General features: G+C 38.9%; 1 protein-coding gene across 3 annotated transcripts in view; it reads left to right on the forward strand.

Moving 5' to 3' along the window:
* Atl1 (atlastin GTPase 1) overlaps positions 1–20,724 on the forward strand; it is a 77,915-nt gene that overhangs the window by 53,035 nt on the left and 4,156 nt on the right. For all 3 annotated transcript variants that reach the window (XM_070027912.1, XM_070027901.1, XM_070027922.1), the window contains exons 9-14: positions 5,509–5,601; positions 6,903–7,041; positions 13,211–13,338; positions 15,346–15,402; positions 17,631–17,702; positions 19,687–20,118. In XM_070027912.1, coding sequence (XP_069884013.1) covers positions 5,509–5,601; positions 6,903–7,041; positions 13,211–13,338; positions 15,346–15,402; positions 17,631–17,702; positions 19,687–20,118 — 921 coding nt within the window. The remainder of the gene's footprint in view (positions 1–5,508; positions 5,602–6,902; positions 7,042–13,210; positions 13,339–15,345; positions 15,403–17,630; positions 17,703–19,686; positions 20,119–20,724) is intronic.

Here is a 20,724-nt window from a genome sequence, read left to right on the forward strand (position 1 = left end):
TTGAGGGACATGAAATACTTGTGACAGTAACAATTTATGAAGCACTTACATTATGCCAGGCACTGTGCTAATAAGCATGTTGTATATCCATCATTTAAGTGCTGTTCATTACTCTGGCACAATTACTCCTTTATTCCGTCCTTTTGCTTTCCTCATGCTAAACCACTGAGGCTCAGTGAGTCATACGTGATGAAGTTGCAGAGCTGACCTCAACTCAGGCCACAGCCTCTTGTCAGTGCCTCGCTTCCCATGTGTGATCCTAGGCACTTACTGAACTATATTTTGTGATCTTATATTTGAATGAGCATATCCTGTCTCACTAATTATAAAAGCCTTAAAAATAGTAGCATTGTCAGGCACTGGTGGCTCCTGCCTGTAATCCTAGCTACTCAAGAGGCTGAGATCAAAGGACTGAGGTTTGATGCCAGCCTGGGCAAGAAAGTCCCTGTGACTCCTATATCCCATTAACCACCAGAAAACAAAAGTGATGCTGTGGCTAACAGTGGGTGCTAGCCTTGAGTGAAAAACCTCAGGGACAGCACCCAGATCCTCAGTTCAATCCCCAAGGAGGGAGTTCAATCCCCAAGAGGGAGGGAGGGAGGGAGAGAGAGAGGGAGGGAAGGAAGATGGAAGGAAGGAAGGAAGGAAGGAAAGAAAGAAGGAAAGAAGGAAGGCAGGAGAAAGAGAAAGCGAAGAAGGAAGGAAGGACAAAGGAGGGAGGGAGAGGGAGGGAAGAAAGAGTAAAGAAAGCAGCTTTGTAGTTTATTTTTTAGCCCAGAACACCTTCTACAGAGCTTTTCAAACAGTGAATGGTCAACAGATACTCACCAGTAGTGTTATGTACATATTTGGAATTTCATGTAATTTACATAAGAAAACTCTTCAAACTCAAATTTGAAAGATGTATATCAAAGGCTGGTGCAGCTATTATATATTCACTCTAGTATTATCTTTTAAAGACATGGACCCATAGTCTATGCTGGTGGTTCATGCCTATAAACCCAGCTGCTCAGGAGGCTGAGAGCCGAGGATCTGGTTCAAAGCCAGCCTAGGCAGGAAAGTCCATGAAAGTCCATCTCCAATTAATCACAGAAAAAGCATGAAGTAGTATTGTGGCTCAAGTGGTAGAGTGCTAGCCTTGAGCAAAAGGAGCTCAGGGACAGCATCCAGCCTCTGAGTTCAAGCCCCAGGACCAGCCAAAAAAATAAGAAAGGATTAATCTGTCCTCTTCTAGGTTTTTTGTTTTTAATTTCCTCCCTGTGAGTTTTTCTCCAAAAGATTGTTATTACTATTTGCAGCATTAAGGAATGAACTCAGGGCCTTGTTGTATGCTAAGCAAGCAAGCATTCTCCCACTGAGCTGCACTTCCAGCGCTCTCTCTCTCTCTCTCTCTCTCTCTCTCTTTCTTTCTCTCTCTCTCTCTCTCTCTCTCTCTCTCTCTCTCTCTCTCTCTCTCTCTCTCTCTCTCGTGTGTGTGTGTGTGTGTGTGTGTGTGTGTGAGAGAGAGAGAGAGAGAGAGAGAATGCATGCTAGGGCGAACTCATGGCCAAATAAGAGAAACTAAAACCAGCAGCAAATATAAATGATGCTATGTAGGGGTATGGGTCCATTTCTCTGCCACGTAAAGAATTGAGAGACCAAGGAATAGTAAAGCTAGTAAAGCAATAGAGCAGCAAGTTTATTGAAAGTGAGAGCAGTCTCCCTAGAGAGGGAGACTGGAGGTTTGATGCCAGCCTGGGCAAGAAAGTCCCTGTGACTCCTATATCCAATTAACCACCAGAAAACAAAAGTGGTGCTGTGGCTAACAGTGGGTGCACTTCCAGCACCTTCCAGGTGCTGGAAGAATAATGCTTGGAGCACAGTTTGTTAAAGTATGGAGGCTCCTTCTATATCTCTTCTCCTGGGTGACTGTTGGGTCTTCCTCCGTCCCACGAAAGACGACAGGGTCTGAGGAAAGTTAAGTACGGCGCTGGCTCATTCCTCACCCTTCCTCAGCCCCAAGACAATCAGACACAGCAGGGAGCCAAATGAAGCAGGTAGAAAACTCGTTTATTAACAGAGAGCAGCCCTTTTTAAAGCCAAAAAGGGCAGGTGGAATGGCAAAGGAAGAAGAGGAACCAAACACTGTCAAGGTCACACCCTATCATGCACCTAAGCTAGTTAAGCACGCACTGATTGTAAGGCAAATTGGGCTCTGCCCACTCTACTCTCTCCCAGTGTCATCTTTGCTGCCCATGTGCTCTACAGTAAATTGGGCTGTGCCCACTCAACTCCCTCTCAGCGCCATTTTTGCTGCCTGTGTTCCCCACAGGTGACCTTCCTTTCATAGGCTTTGTGATTCCCTGAGGACTTGTGTATGAGCTATCCTGGCTCTTTTGTTGGTTTCCCAGCCTCAGCTTGAGTATACAGAGAAGATCTGATTGGTCATGCCTGAAGCACTACCTCACTATTGAGATAGGACACTAAACATTATGGGAAGAAGTACTATTTCGGGCTTGAGTCCAGGGTACTGTAAGAACAAGAAACATTATCTTGAACCACATGTTGTCCACTAAGTGTTTCGTCTTCATTTCTATTTCTATCTACCTAACAGTCTCCTTTCTTTAATGGTGGGAATATTTACTGATAAACTCATACAAAATTTAAGCCCAATATTAATCAAATGAGTACATTTCTAAAACTAAAGGTCAAATTACTCTATACAAAGACTTAGACCTAGTGACCTTATGAAAGATCTGTTGGGTTTATAAAATCATAGGATTACTAAACTAATCACTAACCAGAACTCAGTGAAACAAATTACCAAGTCAGATTGTTGCTGTGGTAATGATTGGAGGCAGACTCCAAGGACAGCAGGAGTTTAGAAACAGGACAAATAGGACAGGTGGAGTGCATCTGTCAGTCTAGGTGCACAAAGATTGCTACCAATGAGGGCATTAGAAAAATACCTCAGTGGGACTTCCAGAATTGTCAAAGCTGTCAAAATCCGATATTAAACACCAAAGCTGGATTTATTGCTTATTTAAGTAGAACTATGCTGATAAGGTGTAGTCTCATTAAGCAAAGCAAACTGATAATTACAGACCTTTGGGACTTATTATTTTCAAGTTTTATGGGTCACAGAGGCAAGAATGGGTTAGTGTATTAGATTGTGTGTGTGTGTGTGTGTGTGTGTGTGTGTGTGTGTGCCAATGCCAGTATTGGTGGCTAAAACTCAGGAACTCATTCTTGCTTGGCTTTTTTGGTCAAGGCTGGTGCTTAGTCACTTCCGCCACTCTTCAACTTCCAACTTTTCACTTATTTCCAACTTTTGTGGGTCATAAAGGCAAACATGGCATTACCTTACTGATTACTGTTTATAGGTTGCTAACTTGAAAAAGTCAGACTTCAGATTTGCTTGTATTCTATACATGGTCCTTATTACTTCAAACAGTGAAAATGTTCCTTGAAATGGAAAGGAGATTAAAATGTCTCAAGAAAAATGCAAAATCTACATAGCCTCATTTATCTTGGTTCATCAACCACTATTTTGCAAGAGTTGTTTTATAGGAAACATTTTTTTTCAAAATAGAAATCTTTCAAATGTAAAAAGTTATTATATTTTTACTGAAATTCTCACAAAATGGGTATCTGAGACATTACAATTTAATCATCACCTCTGTGCCCAGATATTGGTTGAAAAGGATCTTATATGTATGCTCGGACTGGTCTCATAATTCAGTCCTCCTGATCTTAGCCCTCCCAAGTAGCTAGGATTATAGGCTTGAGCCACAGTCACCCAGCTTTCAAGTATATGTTAATGTAATATTTTTTATTTCAAATACAATAAAAACAGTCATTTTATTGTGGTCAGACACTAGTTAAACAGGGAGGAATTGTTTTGTGACAAAACAATGTCATTTTTATAAAATCTTTTTTCAGCTGTAGCCCTACTCAATTGTGCACATACTGTTTGCCAAATGTTATCTCTGGTTGCATTCAGATGACATTGGGTACATTAAAAAAATTTTTTCTCTGCATTTTGCTATATAATTTGAAGATTTTGTAATAGTATATGAGAGCCATTTCTAAAAAAAATTACAAATAACTCAAGAAAAAAAGTTGAGGGCTGGGAAGGTGGCTCAGTGCTAGAGTGCTTGCCTTGCATGCGTGAGGCCCTGGGTTCAATTCCTCAGCACCACATAAGCAGAAAAAGCTGGAAGTGGCGCTGTGGCACAAGTGGTAGAGTGCAATCCTTGACCTGAATTGCTGAGGGACAGCACCCAGGCCCTGAGTTCAGGCCCCATGACCAGCAAAAAAAGAAAAAAGAAACAAAGCTGATCTTGTATGTTAGGCATACTTTCTGTTATAGTCATCAAAAGGGAAGGCTTGCTGGTTACCAGTGGCTTAGCTACTCAGTTATCTAGTGGAGTAGCTATAAGCCTAGCTACTCAGGAGGCTGATATCTGAGGATCACAGTTGGAAGCCAGCCTGGGCAGAAAAGTTTGAGAGACTCTTATCTCCAAATAAACAACAAAAAGCCAGAAGCGAGTTGTGGCTGTAGTCTTGAGCAAAACAAAAACTTCAGGGATAGCTCCCAGACCCTAAGTTTGAGTCCCTGGACCGGCACACAAAAAAGGAAGACTCATAGGAACACACCATATAAAATCTCATTACATTTATATAGGTCCATTCAGCCAGCTGCTCATTTCTAAGTCTCTCATTACTCAGGAGGGTGCATTCATCTTGGCAGTTCATATGCAGCTCTCTATTGGCACTTACTAAAGATATAGGATGATCTGATAGAGAAAAGTACTTAGAAATTATCAAAGGTTTTTTATTCCCCCCATTTTTTTTAATTAGCATCAGTCTGTTATACATGCCCACAAATGCATATGTGTACCTTGATCAGACTCAGCTCTGGGTTTCTCTCCCTCATCTCCCATTCCCAAATCTATCTCAGAAAGCTTCATTGTGAGCCTAGCTACTCAGGAGGCTGAGATCTGAGGATCGCAGTTCAGAGCCAGCCCAGGAAGAAAATTGCCTGGTGAGAATTCATCTCCATTTAACAACTCAACAACCGGAAGTGGGTCTGTGGCTCAAAGTGGTAGAGTGCTAGCCTTGAGCAACAGACCTCAGGGACAATGCCCAGGCCCTGAGATCAAGCCCCATGACTGACCAAAAAAAAGCAAGCTTTGTTGTTCTATTTTCACACATATACATAAAATACTTCTACCATTTTCACCCCCTTCACATTCTCCTTTCGTACTTTCTGCTTCCATTATTACCCTGGTTTTGGACAGAACTTGTTTTTTTTTTTTTTTTTAAGTATATGCTAATTGTTCAAAGGGCTTTCATCAAAGGCATTATGTTTGATTTTTCCTCCCACTGTATGGTGAGCACATTAAGGAACAATGATGCTATTTAGATAAAGTGAAACTCAGAGCTAGTGATAATGGTAATTAGCTTCAATAACAAGCAGAAGGAGGCACTTTGAAGTACTCTTATGGTTCCTTTCTTATCTTTTAGAGTTTGATATTTCTGGTTCGAGACTGGAGTTTTCCATACGAATTTTCATATGGAGCTGATGGTGGTGCCAAATTCTTGGAAAAACGCCTTAAGGTTTGTTAGATATTTAGGTACATAAATTTCCAGGTACTAATTTGAAATGTTTTTTGTTGGATGAGTTACTGAATATTCAATAGCCACAATTTCATTTGATCTATGTAATATCTCTATGAACAAACTGAGATTAGTATTTAATAAATTACTTTCAGAGATGTAATTGTAAATATCAGTGAGTGTGATATAAAGCATTCTTTTGTTAGATATATAAAAACCAACTATTCCTAAAGAAAACCTTTTTATTTTGAAGAATTAAATCACTTCAAAACAATGTAAATATCTAGATTCATATTTTAGAAGAGGATTAAAGAAATAACAAATTTTGAAATCCCCTAAGTTAGTTTTAGAACATTTTCTAATGAAAATATAGTAATTTGATAATGCAATAATATGTAAAGTGTTTACAGTGAACAGGTATCACAAATAATGACTGCTAAGAAGTTTTAAAAATGGAACTAAAAAATTTCTTGAGATCTCTTTTTAAATTCGTAATCTTTTAAGAGTATTTTATCTGCTCTGCAGAGTTGAAAATAACAGGTCTAAAAAGGAGTAGGAGGCATTTTGGCTTGTACCACCCACTATTCAGATGCTTTTCTAGTTTACATGTGCTCCTGCCAGGTGACAGGAAGCTGTTTGAAATAAAGTTAGAATATTGTATGACCTCTTTGTGTCTCGTGGTGCTTTGAATTTGAATTCACTTCACTAATTTTTATGAAATATCAGGCCATCATTTAAAGGTAGACACTTGTTAATTTTAATGTGTCGCATGTGTTTGTTATATTTAAGTACTGCTATCCAGAAAACTTTACCCAAGATATTTTCTCTCTCTCTCCCTCCCTCTCTCCCCCCTTTCTCTCTCTTTCTCTCTTTCTCTCTCTTCTTCCTTCCTCCCTTCCTTTCTCTCTTTCTCTCTCTCTCTTTCTTTCTTTCTCTCTTTTTTTCTTTCTTTCTTTCTTTCTTCCTTTCTTTCCTTCTTTCTTTTTCTTTCTTTCTGCCAATTCTAGGGCTTAAACTCAGGGCTTCAGTGCTATCCCTGAGCCTTTTTGCATCATGGTTAATTGTAATTAAGAGTCCCAAGGACTTCCTTACTTAGGCAAGATCCTCAGATCCAGTTTCCTGCACAGCTAGGATTATAGGCATGAGCTACTGGTACCTGGCCATATTCTTTTCTTTAACAGCACTCCATCATGTTGTTGTTGTTATTAATCTTTACAAGATCTGAGGGACATTATATTTATAATGTGCTACAGAATCCTTTTGTTCAGTTTATGTTACAACTTGAGAATGGCTCACTTCAGGTCTCAGGGAACCAGCATGAAGAACTGCAAAATGTGAGGAAGCACATCCATTCCTGCTTCACCAACATTTCCTGTTTTCTGCTACCTCATCCTGGCTTAAAAGTAGCTACCAACCCAAACTTTGATGGAAAATTAAAAGGTTCGTCTGCCTTTTAATGATTATTACTTAGTCTGATTTTACAAATATCATTTTTTCCACTTAGCTTATGGGGGGCTGTTAGTCTGTTGGTGTGAGGCTGATGGTTAGACATTGTCTGAATTGAGAATTCTGTGTTGGTGCTAGAACTCCTCCTCAGTCAACTATGGGAGTCTATGAAAATTGAATATGTATTGCAAAAATACACCAAATCCTGTGTCCACCTACCCGCAATACCCCTCACCCTCTTGCCCCGTGTTGATCAATGTTCCTTAATGTCTGTGTGCTTAATTTTCCTTATTTATATTAATAACACAGGCCTGTGTTATTGGAATGTCATTTATTGAATTGTGTAACAAGAGGCTGAAAGAGACTTAGTTTAGTACTGAATTCAGGTTCTTTAACATCTGTGAGACTTTACTAAACTTCCCAAAAGCAGAGCTGTAGCTAATGTGGTAGAGTGCTAGCCTTGAGCAAAAGAATCTCGGGGGGACAATGCCCATGCCTCATGCTCAGAACAAAAATAAATCTAATAACGAATTAATTATAGCTGGGTGCTGTTGGCTCATGCCTGTGATCCTACTCAGTAGGCTGAGATCTGAGGATCATGTTCAAAGCCAGCCAGGACAGGAAAATCTATGAAACTCCTACCTCCAATTAAGCCCCCAAGGAGTCAGAAGTAGAGCTTGTGGTACAAGTATTACTACATTAGCCTTGAGCACAAAAGCCCAGGGACAGTGCCTAGGTACTGAGTTCAAAGCCCATGACTAGTACACACACAAAAAAATTATAAATTATTACAAACATCACTACAATGAAATACTCTCTGGATGAGTTGCAGTTTCTCAAAACAAAACAAAAAAAATTGGAACTTTTTCAAATAGTAGCTACTTAAACTACATTAATTTCTCTTTAGCAGAGGTTGACTTTCATGGATCCAAAGCAGCTCAATTTGTTTTTAAAAAGAACTGAGTCTATAGAAACAAGTTAATCTTTCTTAAGAGACAGTGACCCATCTCTAGATGTGTGCTCTGTACTTAATAGGAGTAGTACAAAGACATTTTTCAGTTGTAAGCTTACCACTGAAGTATACCATCAAATTCAAGCCTTTTTGCATTGTGTCAGGGGAGGAGGTGACTTTGCAAGATTCCAAGCACAATTGTTGTCAAAAGATACTAAAATTACTCTTAAAAATAAACAATGTAAGCTGGGTGCTGGTGGCTCATGCTTATAATCCTAGCTGTTCGGGAAGCTGAGATCTGAGGATTGTGGTTTGAAACCAGCCCCAGCAGGAAAGTCCATGAGACTGTTAACACCAGTTAACCACCAGAAAATCAGAAGTGGAGCTCTGCTCTAAGTGGTAGAGCACCAGCCTTAAGCAAAACAGCTCAGAGACAGCATCCAGGCCCTGAGTTTAACCCCATGATGCAGGGGCAGAGTGGGGAGGAGGGGAAGAAATAGAATATAACATATCCAATTTTAAGCTGGGCACTGGTGGCTCACGCCTGTAATCCTAGCTACTTAGGAGGCTGAGATCTGAGGATCATGCTTCAAAGCCAGCCCGGGCAGGAAAGTCCATGAGACTCTTATCTCCAATAAACCACTAGAAAACCGGAAGTGGCCCTGTGGCTCAAGCAGTAGAGCATTTGCCTTGAGCTGAAGAGTGCAGGGATAGCGCCCAGGCTGAGTTCAAGCTCCACGACCGACAAAAAAAAATCCAATTTGCAGATTTGAAAAACAAAAGTGTTTTTCCTCTGTGTCCCTGTCATTTTCTTTCATATATCCATATATTTAATTCTGGTAGTCATACCATAAATAGAATTCCAATTATCTGAAATCACTAGCATTTTTCTTCTACACATTTAAAATTCCAGTCTTTTCTCCCACAGAACAAATAGCAGTAAGCACATATTAACACATGGATGCCAAGAGCTTACAACTTCGTTATCACTTATGAATTCTGACCCACTGGTGAACCCTTGCTATTATCAATTACCTAAAGGTTTCAATGATGTTTGAATAAATTACATAGAAAGGGCTTCTATAAAGCCTCTCTTCTCTGAAATTGGAAGCTGTAAACAGGCAGAGGAGGGGCAAGCCTGAACAATAGCTCTTTATTGGGACAGCAAAGTACTCCTGGCTTGTTCTGTCACTGTAGAATACAGCTTCAGTTCTTAAATTAACTCAGACATTTTGCAAAGAATGAACTCAGACAAAACATTTAGGACAAATCATGCAAATATAGAATCCTGTTTTTTAATTAATTTGTTCTCTATCTAAACATACGCACATGTCTACACATGCATTCACTTGCATAGTTGGCTACAGCTACTTACAAGTTCTGGTTTTGCCAAAGTAGCTAGCCTGAGAGAAAGAAGAATGATAGTGGGCTTCAGTTGCCCTAAAAGTTCCATTTTTAATAAGACTTTTTAACCTTGTAAGATATGTTGCTAATTCAGTCTTGTGTACAGACATGTACTACTTTGCCTCAGTTTTTCCATCCTGCCTTGAATCTTATTATATAATTTTTACCCAAGATGTCTTATTAGTTGGCCATGCTGTTTTCCAAAGGACTGGCATCTGAGTGGTGTTCTCTCGAAAAGAAACAATTGCACAAAACAGGATCTCACATACTATTTACTTTACACACTTACAAAAATAACTTTCTAGCTCATTATCAATAATAATTTGCCTGTGATCCTTCAGAGTATTTAAATTATTATATTATTATTTCCAGTGTTACTAAAAACTATAACATTATGAGTAAATTTAATTGCAGTTAAAATAGGAGCGTCACACACTGGAAATCCAGAGGATCAGAAGTATTAAGTCACATTCATTCATGCTATATTTAATCAGCTCTTACCAAGTGCCTATTGAACCCTCTCCTAGCTTAGCAGATATAAAGAATGTGCACACTAGCCGGGCGCTGGTGGCTCACGCCTGTAATCCTAGCTTGAGTAGGAGGCTGAGATCTGAGGATCGCGGTTCAAAGCCAGCCCGGGCAGCAGAGACCGTGAGACTCCTATCTCCAATAAACCACCAGAAAACCGGAAGTGGCGCTGTAGCTCAAGTGGTAGAGCGCTCGCCTTGAGCTGAAGAGCTGAGGGACAGCGCCCAGGCCCAGAGTTCAAGCCCCACGACCGACAAAAAAAAAAAAAAAAGAATGTGCACATGAAGAACTACCAGATAATTACATCATAAATGTGAGGCTGCTTCCTTAGCAGCTTGTTAGACTTCAGTAGAATAGTCAGATACTATTCTAGGTGATTATTTATAAAACATATTTTTAATGATTTGTCAGAGTAATCCTGAGAAATTCCTTACACAGAAATACTCCACCAGTGCACCTGCTCTGTAGAGTTATTTATAAACAGCATGTGTACCAATGTTATTGTGACAAGTAACTGTATGACTGGCTTAGCACTTTTATTCTTGAGGAAATTATAATTGAGGAGGTAGTGAAAGTATAACATCATCCTGAATAATCATCCACTCACACATTTTATTATTGAACACTTGCAGAGGCCAGCTTGCTTAATACAAATCTCTGGACATTGAGCTGACCTTCTTTACAGATATTATGGGTCAGGCATTTACTGTGGTCAACTAATATTTGCAAGAGGTCAGTGACCTCTAGTATGGTTATAGGTTGGTGAGATAAAGAATAATTACCTTACTTACTGCCTGACTAGATATTCAAGTGCATCTTACTTTTCAAATTTTATAAGGAAATCTGGTGGAAAGGTGTGGGGGATTTAAATATATGCTTTGAAAGTGATCTTTTTTTTTTTTTTTTCTGGTTGTGGGGCCTGAATTCTGGGCCTGGGCATTGTCCCTCAGCTCTTCAGCTCAAGGCTAGTACTCTACCACTTGAGCCACAGCGCCACTCCGGCTTTTTTTTTCTGCTTATGTGGTACTGAAGAATCGAACCCAGGGCTTCATGCATGCAAGGCAAACACTCTACCACTGAGCCACATTCCCAGCCCGAAAGTGATCTTAAAGTGGGCTTATAAGAAGAAATTGTTTTGTGCAGAAATTCAAGAAGAATTCATACATTGTAGATAGATAGTAATTGTCTACTAACTCTGAAAGAAGAATAAAATTATACAGCAAAACAAACTTGTTAGTATCAGTAAATTCAGATACATGTTAGACAACAGAACACAGGGCAACATAAATACAAATACCAGCATTGCATTTCAGCAAGTATGGTGGCATTTTATCACTAGGGAAGAATGGAGGAAGTCTAAGGATGCTTCATTCTATGGAGTGGAGGGCTAAAAAAAATCAAACCATGATAATAAGTACGGTTGACTAAACCTATATGCAATACTAAGCAGAATAACCAGTGGAAGTTGGAGCAATGCAAACAACCCAAGCAATTTGAATTAACTGCTAGACAAATACCCACCCATAAATCTTGATCACTGAATTTCACATTGGTATCAAACATGAAACAAAATGTGAAGAATATCCAACATCATCCCTATGCAGGTCACAAAAGCAGCAGGTGAATAAAATGTGAATGCTCTAATAAAAACTGGTGTATCAGTGCACACTGGGGCCATAATGGTAGGCAAATGCCAATACAATCTTAAATTTGGATCTTTATCCTTAAGATTTTTGAAAATCACCAACCCCAAAGTCTGAAAATTCAGTAACTTTGCTGAAACCTAGGTTTAAAAAAAATTACAGTCAATAATTACATTTGCATACACCAACTCACTGAGCATATCTTCCATATATACATACATATATATACACATACACATATATATATATTGCAGTTTTCATATATTTGATATACTACCTGAAGAAACTATCATTGTGTCAAAATTTTTATGTTACTCTCCCAAGTCTGTAGTGTTAAGCTTGAACCTATTAACAGATAAATAAGTCAAACTGCCTCTGATTTGTTATAAGGCGTCTTTGGCCTTTTCTTGCTGTAAGATACCTGCCATTATGGCCCAACTGTATACTGATACCCCAGTCTATATTTGAATTCACATGTTATTCACCTGCTACTTTTGTGACCTGCATGAGGATAATGCTGGATACCCATCAAATATGGTACTTGTCTACTAACTTTTCTTCTTATTTTATGTTGCTCAGTTCTACCACTGGAGGAAACATCATTTTTCTCTTTTTTTTAAATACATTTTTCTGGAGGAAATGTATTTATAAGCCAGTAAATAGCGAGCTATTTCCCACCACTTCCCCCATCCCACCCCCCCGCCACCTTTTTTTAATTTAGGGTCTAGGTTAACCAGGCTGGCCCTGAATTCTTGGACCCATTTTACTTGAGGCCAATGTATTTTTTTTGTTTGTTTGTTTTGGCCGGTCATGGAGCCTGAACTCTGGGCCTGGGCACTGTCCCTCAGCTCTTCAGCTCAAGGCTAGTGCTCTAGCACTCGACTCATAGCGTCATTTCTGGCTTTTTCTGCTTATGTGGTGCTGAGGAATCGAACCCAGGGCCTCATGCATGCAAGGCAAGCACTCTACCACTGAGCCACCTTCCCAGCCCTGTATTTTTTTTTTTGCCAGTCTTGGGGCTTAAACTCAGGGCCTGGGCATTGTCCCTCAGCTCTTCAGCTCAAGGCTAGTGTTCTACCACTTGAGTCACAGCACTACTTCTGGCCTTTTCTGTTTATGTGGTACTGAGGAATCGAACCCAGGGCTTCGTGCTTGCTAGGCAGGCACTCTACCATTGAGCCACATTCCCAGCCCAAGGCAAATGTATTTTGAAATGTCGAATGTTATTTTTCTACTTCAGCCTCGAAGTAGCTAAGACTACAGGTGTATGCCACCATGTCTGGCTTCCCCATTTTTGCTCCTTGCCTTATACCATAAACCTAAAGGCATCATACTACATGAAATGCTAATATGAAAGGTTATAAAATATATGTTTAACGTGTGAGATCAAGAAAGCTATTGTACAGGTGGAAGACAACATAAATAATTCGAGTAGAAATGAGACTTTAATTGGATGTTGAAGCTAGGATAATTATTAACCCTGAGGGAAGGCAGGTTTCAGGAGTTGCTTGATGGGAAAGTAAGTGGTGGCCATTACTACTGGGGAAGAATGGAGGAGGCCTAAGGCTGTTTCATTCTATAGAGTGAAGGGCTGGAAAGGATTCTAAAAATAATAATGGATTTCTTTTACTTGTAGAAATAGATGATGAATTCATCAAAAACTTGAAAATACTCATTCCTTGGCTGCTTAGTCCTGAAAGCCTAGATATTAAAGAGATCAATGGGAATAAAATCACCTGCCGAGGTCTGGTGGAGTACTTTAAGGTATCACTCTTATTTCTAGAGCACTTGTGAGTACTTGGATTTGACATTAAATGTTATGAAATGCCCAAGAGAAGCTTATTGTTTGAAAAATTTTTTTTGAGGAAATCCCTTAGAGGTAACATTTGTGTCCCATTTTACATGTATTTTTTAATGTCAAATGTCATGTAAGAGTTGGGAAAAATGTTTTGTCCGGAGGAAGGAGTGTTTCATAGATGACCTACATTCTTTGTTATTTTTTGGAGGGAATGGAGGTTTTGTGCTCAGGGTCTTCTACTTGCTAGGCAAGCACTCTCATGTCTTGAGCCATGTCATAAGCCCTTTTTACATTAGTTTTTCATATAGGACCTTGTTTTTTGCCCAGGCCAGAATCAGACAGTGATACTATCTCTACCTTCCAAGTATCTGGAATTATAGGCATGAGTTATATCCCACTCAGTGACTATATTTTTTGTTTTGGTTGCTTGTGGGGCTTGAACTCAGGGCCTGGACACTGTCCCTGAGCTCTTTTGTTCAAGGCTAGTGCATCATCTCTTTGAGCCATAGCTCCACTTCTGGTTTTTGAATGGTTAATTGGAGATAAGAGTCTCACAAAGCCTGGCCTGGCTTTGAACTGAGATCCTCAGATCTCAGCCCTCTGAGTAGCTAGGATTACAGGTGTGAGCCACCAGTGCCTGGCATCTATACTTTCTTAATGAAGAAAATTCTTCTACATTTTCTGTTCTCTTTACCAAAAGCAAATCTGCAAGATAATTATTTTAAATTTGCATTTACCTGTCAGCCTTAATTATCATCAAACACTTTTTACCAACATACACATTTAGCAGAGAATTTCAATTTAATTTGTGAACTAATATTGTAAAACTAAAATAGCAGTCTTATTTATTTATTTATTTATTTATTTATTTATTTATTTATTTAGTCAGTCAGTCATGAGGATTGACCGTAGGGCCTGGACACTGTCCCTGAGCTTTTTCACTCAAGGCTATAGTGTTCTACCACTTGGAACCAGAGTGCCACTTCTGGTTTTCTGGGGGTTAATTGGAGATTAGAGTCTCATGGAATTCCCTCTCCAGACTGGCTTTGAACCTCAACCTTCAGATTTCAGCCTCCTGAGTAAGTAGGATTACAGATGTGAGCTACCAACACCCAGCTAAAATATCAATTTTTAAAACCCCACATTGTATCATTTAAAATGCTGTCCTTACATTTTTCAGTGTGATGCAGTTATCTTCATGTCCTTCATCAACAAATGATACATTAATCTAAAGTTTGAATTTTTAATGCCAGATGAATTTACAAATTGGGGGTTCATGACCATTACATAAATCTGTTCCTTAAAGCTTATGATATCCACAAGGCTCAAATTTTTGTAACTAAAAAGAGTGATTATTTCCAGAAGAGTGATATCTACCAGCCCTTTTTTTGTATTGCTTTATTTTTAAGATGGAGTCTCATTTTATGCTCAGACCAGCATTAACTGTGTTTCCTTCATAGCCTGGGACAAGTATATGCCCTTGTACCTATCCATTAGTTGAGATGTAGTCTTTTTTTTTTTTTTTTGGCCTGGGCTGACTTGGCACTGCAGCACCCCCGTCTCCACCTCCCAAGTAGGTAGTATTACTGGCACACTTGGTGAATGTGAAAAAGTTGTGTTTTTTTAAAAATTATTTTATTGAAAAGATGCTGTACAGAGGGGTTACAGTTACATGAGTAAGATAATGAGTCCATTTCTTGTCAAACATTGTTACCCCCTCCTTTGTTTTTTTCCTACTATCCCTTCCTTCCCCTCCCCCCTCCACCGTGAGGAAGTTTAAAAGGAAATTATGTTAACCTTTCTTAAGAAGGATAGAGTTGCCATGTAGAAAAGATCACTTCAAGAAGTGGGAACAGCATGAACACAAGAGATAAGTTACTGAAGATATTTTGTAAATGACAAGACATTACAGTACAACTTAATTAGAGGAATGCTTAATAGAATGCTTGACTGTCTTTTTCTTTATTTTTCAGGCCTATATAAAGATCTATCAAGGTGAAGAATTACCACATCCTAAATCAATGTTACAGGTAAATTTAGTAATCAAGAGACGTGATGTTTTAGAGACTATATTTGTCACAAAACCTGAGTTTTTCTGCTTGTATTCACATATGTATCCTTCTGGCCAACATAGATTACTAAATTAAAATATTAGAATGATTAGAATCATTATGCAAATATTTGGAAGATTATTTGCATAATAACTTTACCCATATGTGTTTATCTAATGCTTTTGCACATACATACATGGAAGCCTTATGCTGCGATACAAACACTTTGTACCAAAGCATTTTTTGTTCTCTTGGTACTAAATTTGCTTAGAAAATAAAAACACAATGTGATTAGGATCCACCGTATTAGAAAAAACAAAAGCAGGTCCAAATTTTAAGCAAGTATATTTGACAATGAAGTGCTTTGAAAAAGGAGAAACATTTTCCTTATATAGTTAAACTTATTATAACTCAGCAGAAAAACAGAATGTGGGCTGGGAAGGTGGCTCAGTGGTAGAGCGCTTGCCTTGCATGCCTGAGGCCCTGGGTTCGATTCCTCAGCACCACATAAGCAAAAGGAAAAAAGCCAGAAGTGGCGCTGTGGCTCAAGTGGTAGAGTGCTAGCCTTGAGCTGAAGAGCTGAGAGACAGTGCCCAGGTCCAGAGTTCAGGCCCCACGAACGGACCAAAAAGAAGAAGAAGAAGCAGAAGAAGCAGAAGCAGCAGAAGAAGCAGCAGAAGAAGCAGCAGAAGAAGCAGCAGAAGAAGAAGCAGAAGCAGAAGCAGAAGAAGAAGAAGGAAGAAGAAGAAAGAAAAACAGAATGAGCAAAGAGTGATCAATCACAAGTGATTAATTCAATATAAAACAGCAAGCACTAAAGTCATTTTGGGGCTACTCATCCAAAACCAAATGCTCAAATCGCTTGTCTCTATTTATGCACCAAAGAAACAAGAAATGGAACTGTGCCTCAAGTGGTAGAGTTTTAGCCTTGAGCAAAACTGCTTAAGGACAGTGCCTTGGCTCAGAGTTCAAGCAGGAGGACTGGTACCCACCTACAAAGAAAATATATCCCTAAATGTGTGTCCTCTGAATGTTTCACGAACTAATTTGGGGACAAAAGGTGATGAGAAAGATTTTATTACTGTGCACATTTTGTAATAATCAAGGAGTGGTATCTTCCATCAGATCTTCCATTCAACCTGACCTGGAAATAGTAAGTCATTTGTGTTATAATGCATAGACCATACAGTGGGACACTTCAGGGGTTCAGTGGAGAAATCAATGCTCTTATGTCCTTGGCTCAAATCAAGACTGTCAGGATTTGTGACTCCAAGAGCCAGAGCTCTTATTTCTGAGAAGAGTTTATAAAATTACATTGACAAACCATTCCTAATTATAACAGGTATAAGTCGATAACTTCACTCTCTTAATTACTTGTCAAGCCTGGAAGTAATTAATGTCCAGATCCTTTGGACAATATTCAGGTACATCATCCCCACTCAACACAATGAGAGGATGAGAAATGTTGGCTCAGTGAGGGCCCAAGAGTGAAGAATGTTTCCCATTATACCTAGCTTACTTTTGCCATGAAGGATTTCTCTGTATATTTACAGAGGTTTCTGAAAAATATTTTCCTACATTGGGTTTCTTTCCTGTGTGAATGGTCTAATGATGGCTGAAAGTTGACTTCTGGTTGAAAGACTTCTCCAGTGTTTACATTTCCAGAGATTCTGTCATGTCTCTAGATCTCTGATACCTGTAGAGATGAGCCTTCTAAAAATTTATCTACATTTATTATACTCAGCATTTCTGTCCTGGGTATGTTCTCATATGCACTACTAATTATAATACTTTTATAGTTCTTTGTCATTATTGATACATTGGTTCTGTTAGCACAATCTTAGATATATTTTTATATATTAAATGCACTATATTGTAAATGTTCTATTTGTTACTCCCTCCAACACATGGTATTTGAGGAGGCCTAAAATATGTTTGGTTAGGAAAAGTCTAACAAATGAAAATTCATTTTAGAGTGATGGTTTGTTAAAAAATAATTATGGTTTGACAAAATATGTAGCTTATATATCTTGAAATTTAAATTTTACTAATTTTAAAAATGTAGTGGAAATATCTCATCATTTTCAATTTTTTTGATGACCCTGGTTTCTTGCACATTTCTTGTACATGATGCTGTGAAATGTGAACTGTCTGTGGAACTTCAGTAAATACAACTTCATTTCACATAATTTGTACTTTGTTCAAAGGCCACAGCAGAAGCTAACAATTTAGCAGCTGTTGCAACTGCCAAGGACACATATAACAGAAAGATGGAGGAGGTAAGAATTAAATAGTACTTTAAGTGATGTTTTAAATAAAACCAGTATTTCTTCATGGAACTCATTTGTTCTGTCTTCAGGTCACACTATGTACTTATGCAGAGGTAGCTTTGAGCTATTTTTTCTCCACCCATACTTATCACAGGCATGTTTTTTGGTTCCTAAAATAGTTTCAAAACAAGAATATTAAATAGATAAGTTTAGGGGTATTTTAAATAAGTTACCTGTACTTATATATTTATAATACATTCTTCTTCTCAGGATTTATGAGATATAGTGGCTAAAGTAATGTAATGTGCTTCTTTATTCAGCATGCCGCCTTACAGTCTACAGCACCCACTACCTCCTCATAAAAGAAGCCCAATGTCAAGACCCAATGTTTCCATGTCATTTCCTTAAGTTTAATTAATGTGGTAGTTTTTATTTTTACCTAAAATGTTATAAAGTAAAAATTATACCCAAAGTTCATGGAGTCACAGAATCTAAAAATTATAGTATATGGAATAGTATTTATGATATAAAGGACAATAAGTATTCTCCATATAAAACTCAGACAACCAAAGCGAATGATATGATTGAAATATGGTTCAAGAACATTTGCTTCTATGTAGTTTCTAGAAAAAAAAATACTTAAGACTCTATTCAAAGAAGAATCAGTGAAGCTGCTAAAAAAATATTTTTCACAGTTTCATATTGAGAACTTTTGTTTCCTGGTGCTAGGCCTGGGGCTTGAACCCAAGAGCCTGGGTGCTGTCCCTGAGCTTTTCTGCTCAGGCTAGTGCTTTACCACTTGAGCCACAGCTCCACTTCCAGCTTTTTGCTGCTTAATTGGAGATAAGTTTCATGGACTTTTCCTGTCTGGGTTGGCTTCTAACAGTGATCCTCAGACCTCAGCCTTCTGAGTAACTGGGATTACAGGCATGAGCCACCAGCACTCAGCCTTGAGAATGTTTTAAACTTATTATTGTCTTAAATTAAACTCAGTTGGTATAAATTACTTCAGTGACTATTTCCTAGATAAATTGGGATATAAGACATTTCCTTAGGTTTGGACTCAATTGTGTGAAGAAACTCAATATGTGCTTCATATTATCCCATCTTATCTTGGCAGATTTGGATTAAGTATTTGTTCCCTTTTCAAATAGGGAGTAAAAATTTAAGAGTGGCTTTATTATTCAAATAATTAATAAGTCACTTATAATATACCAGCCACCACTTAATATAGATATGGAGGTAATAGGAGTCAACTGACCAAACCTGCAGTCTCCTTTCTCATTATAGTCACATGTCAATCACTCACTGTGGCAATGCAGAAACACAAGATGTGTAAGACTGTTGCCAGTATTGCATAGCGTACTTACTGTTTTAAACATTTTGTAAAAAGAAACAGACTCTAAAGCATCATGTAAAAACATGAATAGTGAGTGATGGGTTACACTACAGATATTTCAATGACTACATGGCCAAAATGAGGCTGAGTATGGTGATGGTTTATACCTATAATCCTCGCTACTTGGAAGGCAGAGATTGGAAGACCTGCTGCAGTTCCATGCCAGTCTGGGCAAAAAGCTAGCAGACCCCCATATAAAAAAAAAAAAAAAAGCTGAGCATACCAGTTCATACTTCTTGTCCCAGCTACACAAGAAGTATAAATAGTAGAATTGTGGCCCAGGCTAGCTCAGGCAAAATATAAAACTCTTATGAGCACCTGCCTAGTGAGCAGGAAGGACTATGTTCAAAATCTCGGTACTGCCAAAAAGAAAGAGGAAAAGTCGGTTAGGCATTCTTATGTAGCTATGTCTATTAATGTGTTCTAACCAAACTCAATTAGCTATCCTGGCAAGATGGCACACCCCGCAATCCCAGCATTTCGGAGACTGAGGGAAGAATACCCTGAGTTCAAGGCCAGTCTGTCTCACACACACACACACAGTTGTTAATTTACTCTGCACGGCATAAACAAATGCTTTTTTATCTGATATAGATTTGTGGTGGTGACAAGCCATTTCTGGCCCCTACTGACCTGCAGACCAAACACCTGCAGCTCAAAGAAGAATCTGTGAAGCTGTTCCGAGGGGTGAAGAAGATGGGTGGGGAAGAATTTAGCCGGCGTTACCTGCAGCAGTTGGAGAGTGAAATAGATGAACTTTACATCCAGTACATTAAGCACAATGATAGCAAAAATATCTTCCACGCAGCTCGCACCCCAGCCACACTGTTTGTTGTGATCTTTATCACATATGTGGTTGCTGGTGTGACTGGCTTCATTGGTTTGGACATCATAGCTAGCCTGTGTAATATGATCATGGGACTGACCCTGATCACCTTGTGCACCTGGGCATACATCCGGTACTCTGGAGAGTACCGAGAGCTGGGTGCTGTAATAGACCAGGTGGCCGCCGCTTTGTGGGACCAGGTAGGAGCTTTTCATTTTCTTCAATTTTAGCACACATTTGAGCATAATCTGTGTAATAAGCACTGTGTTAGATGTTGAGAATATATAGATGAACATGATTTAGGCCCCTGTCAAGACTTTACAAGATAGCAAGATATGAACAATTAGCTACAGTATAGTATGTAAAGTCCTGCATAACTGCTTTCTAGATAACATTTCAATGTTTAAAAAAGACATTCAGCCGGGCACCGGTGGCTCACACCTGTAATCCTAACTACTCAGGAGGCTGAGATCTGAGGATCAAGGTTCAAAGCCAGCCCAGGCAGGAAAGTCCGTGAGACTCTTATCTCCAAGTGGCACTGTGGCTCAAGCAGTAGAGTGCTTGCCTTGAGCCGCAGAGCACAGGGAGCGCGCCCAAGCCCAGACCGACCAAAAAAAAAAAAAGACATGCATAGTGCATTTTCTTATTCTAAGAATGTTAATTCTATTTATTCTAAGAATGTTAATGCTACTAGCGTGAGTTTTTTATGTAGCTGGTTATGTCTATGTTCAGGCCACACCTGAACTACTACCATTAAATCATTATCTCAATGTTAGTATATATCATGAAAACTTGAGCTAGACTTT

The sequence above is a fragment of the Dipodomys merriami genome, unplaced genomic scaffold (assembly GCF_024711535.1).
Source record: "Dipodomys merriami isolate MVZ:Mamm:240054 unplaced genomic scaffold, mDipMer1.0.p SCAF_1, whole genome shotgun sequence".
In the NCBI taxonomy this organism is placed as follows: domain Eukaryota; kingdom Metazoa; phylum Chordata; class Mammalia; order Rodentia; family Heteromyidae; genus Dipodomys; species Dipodomys merriami.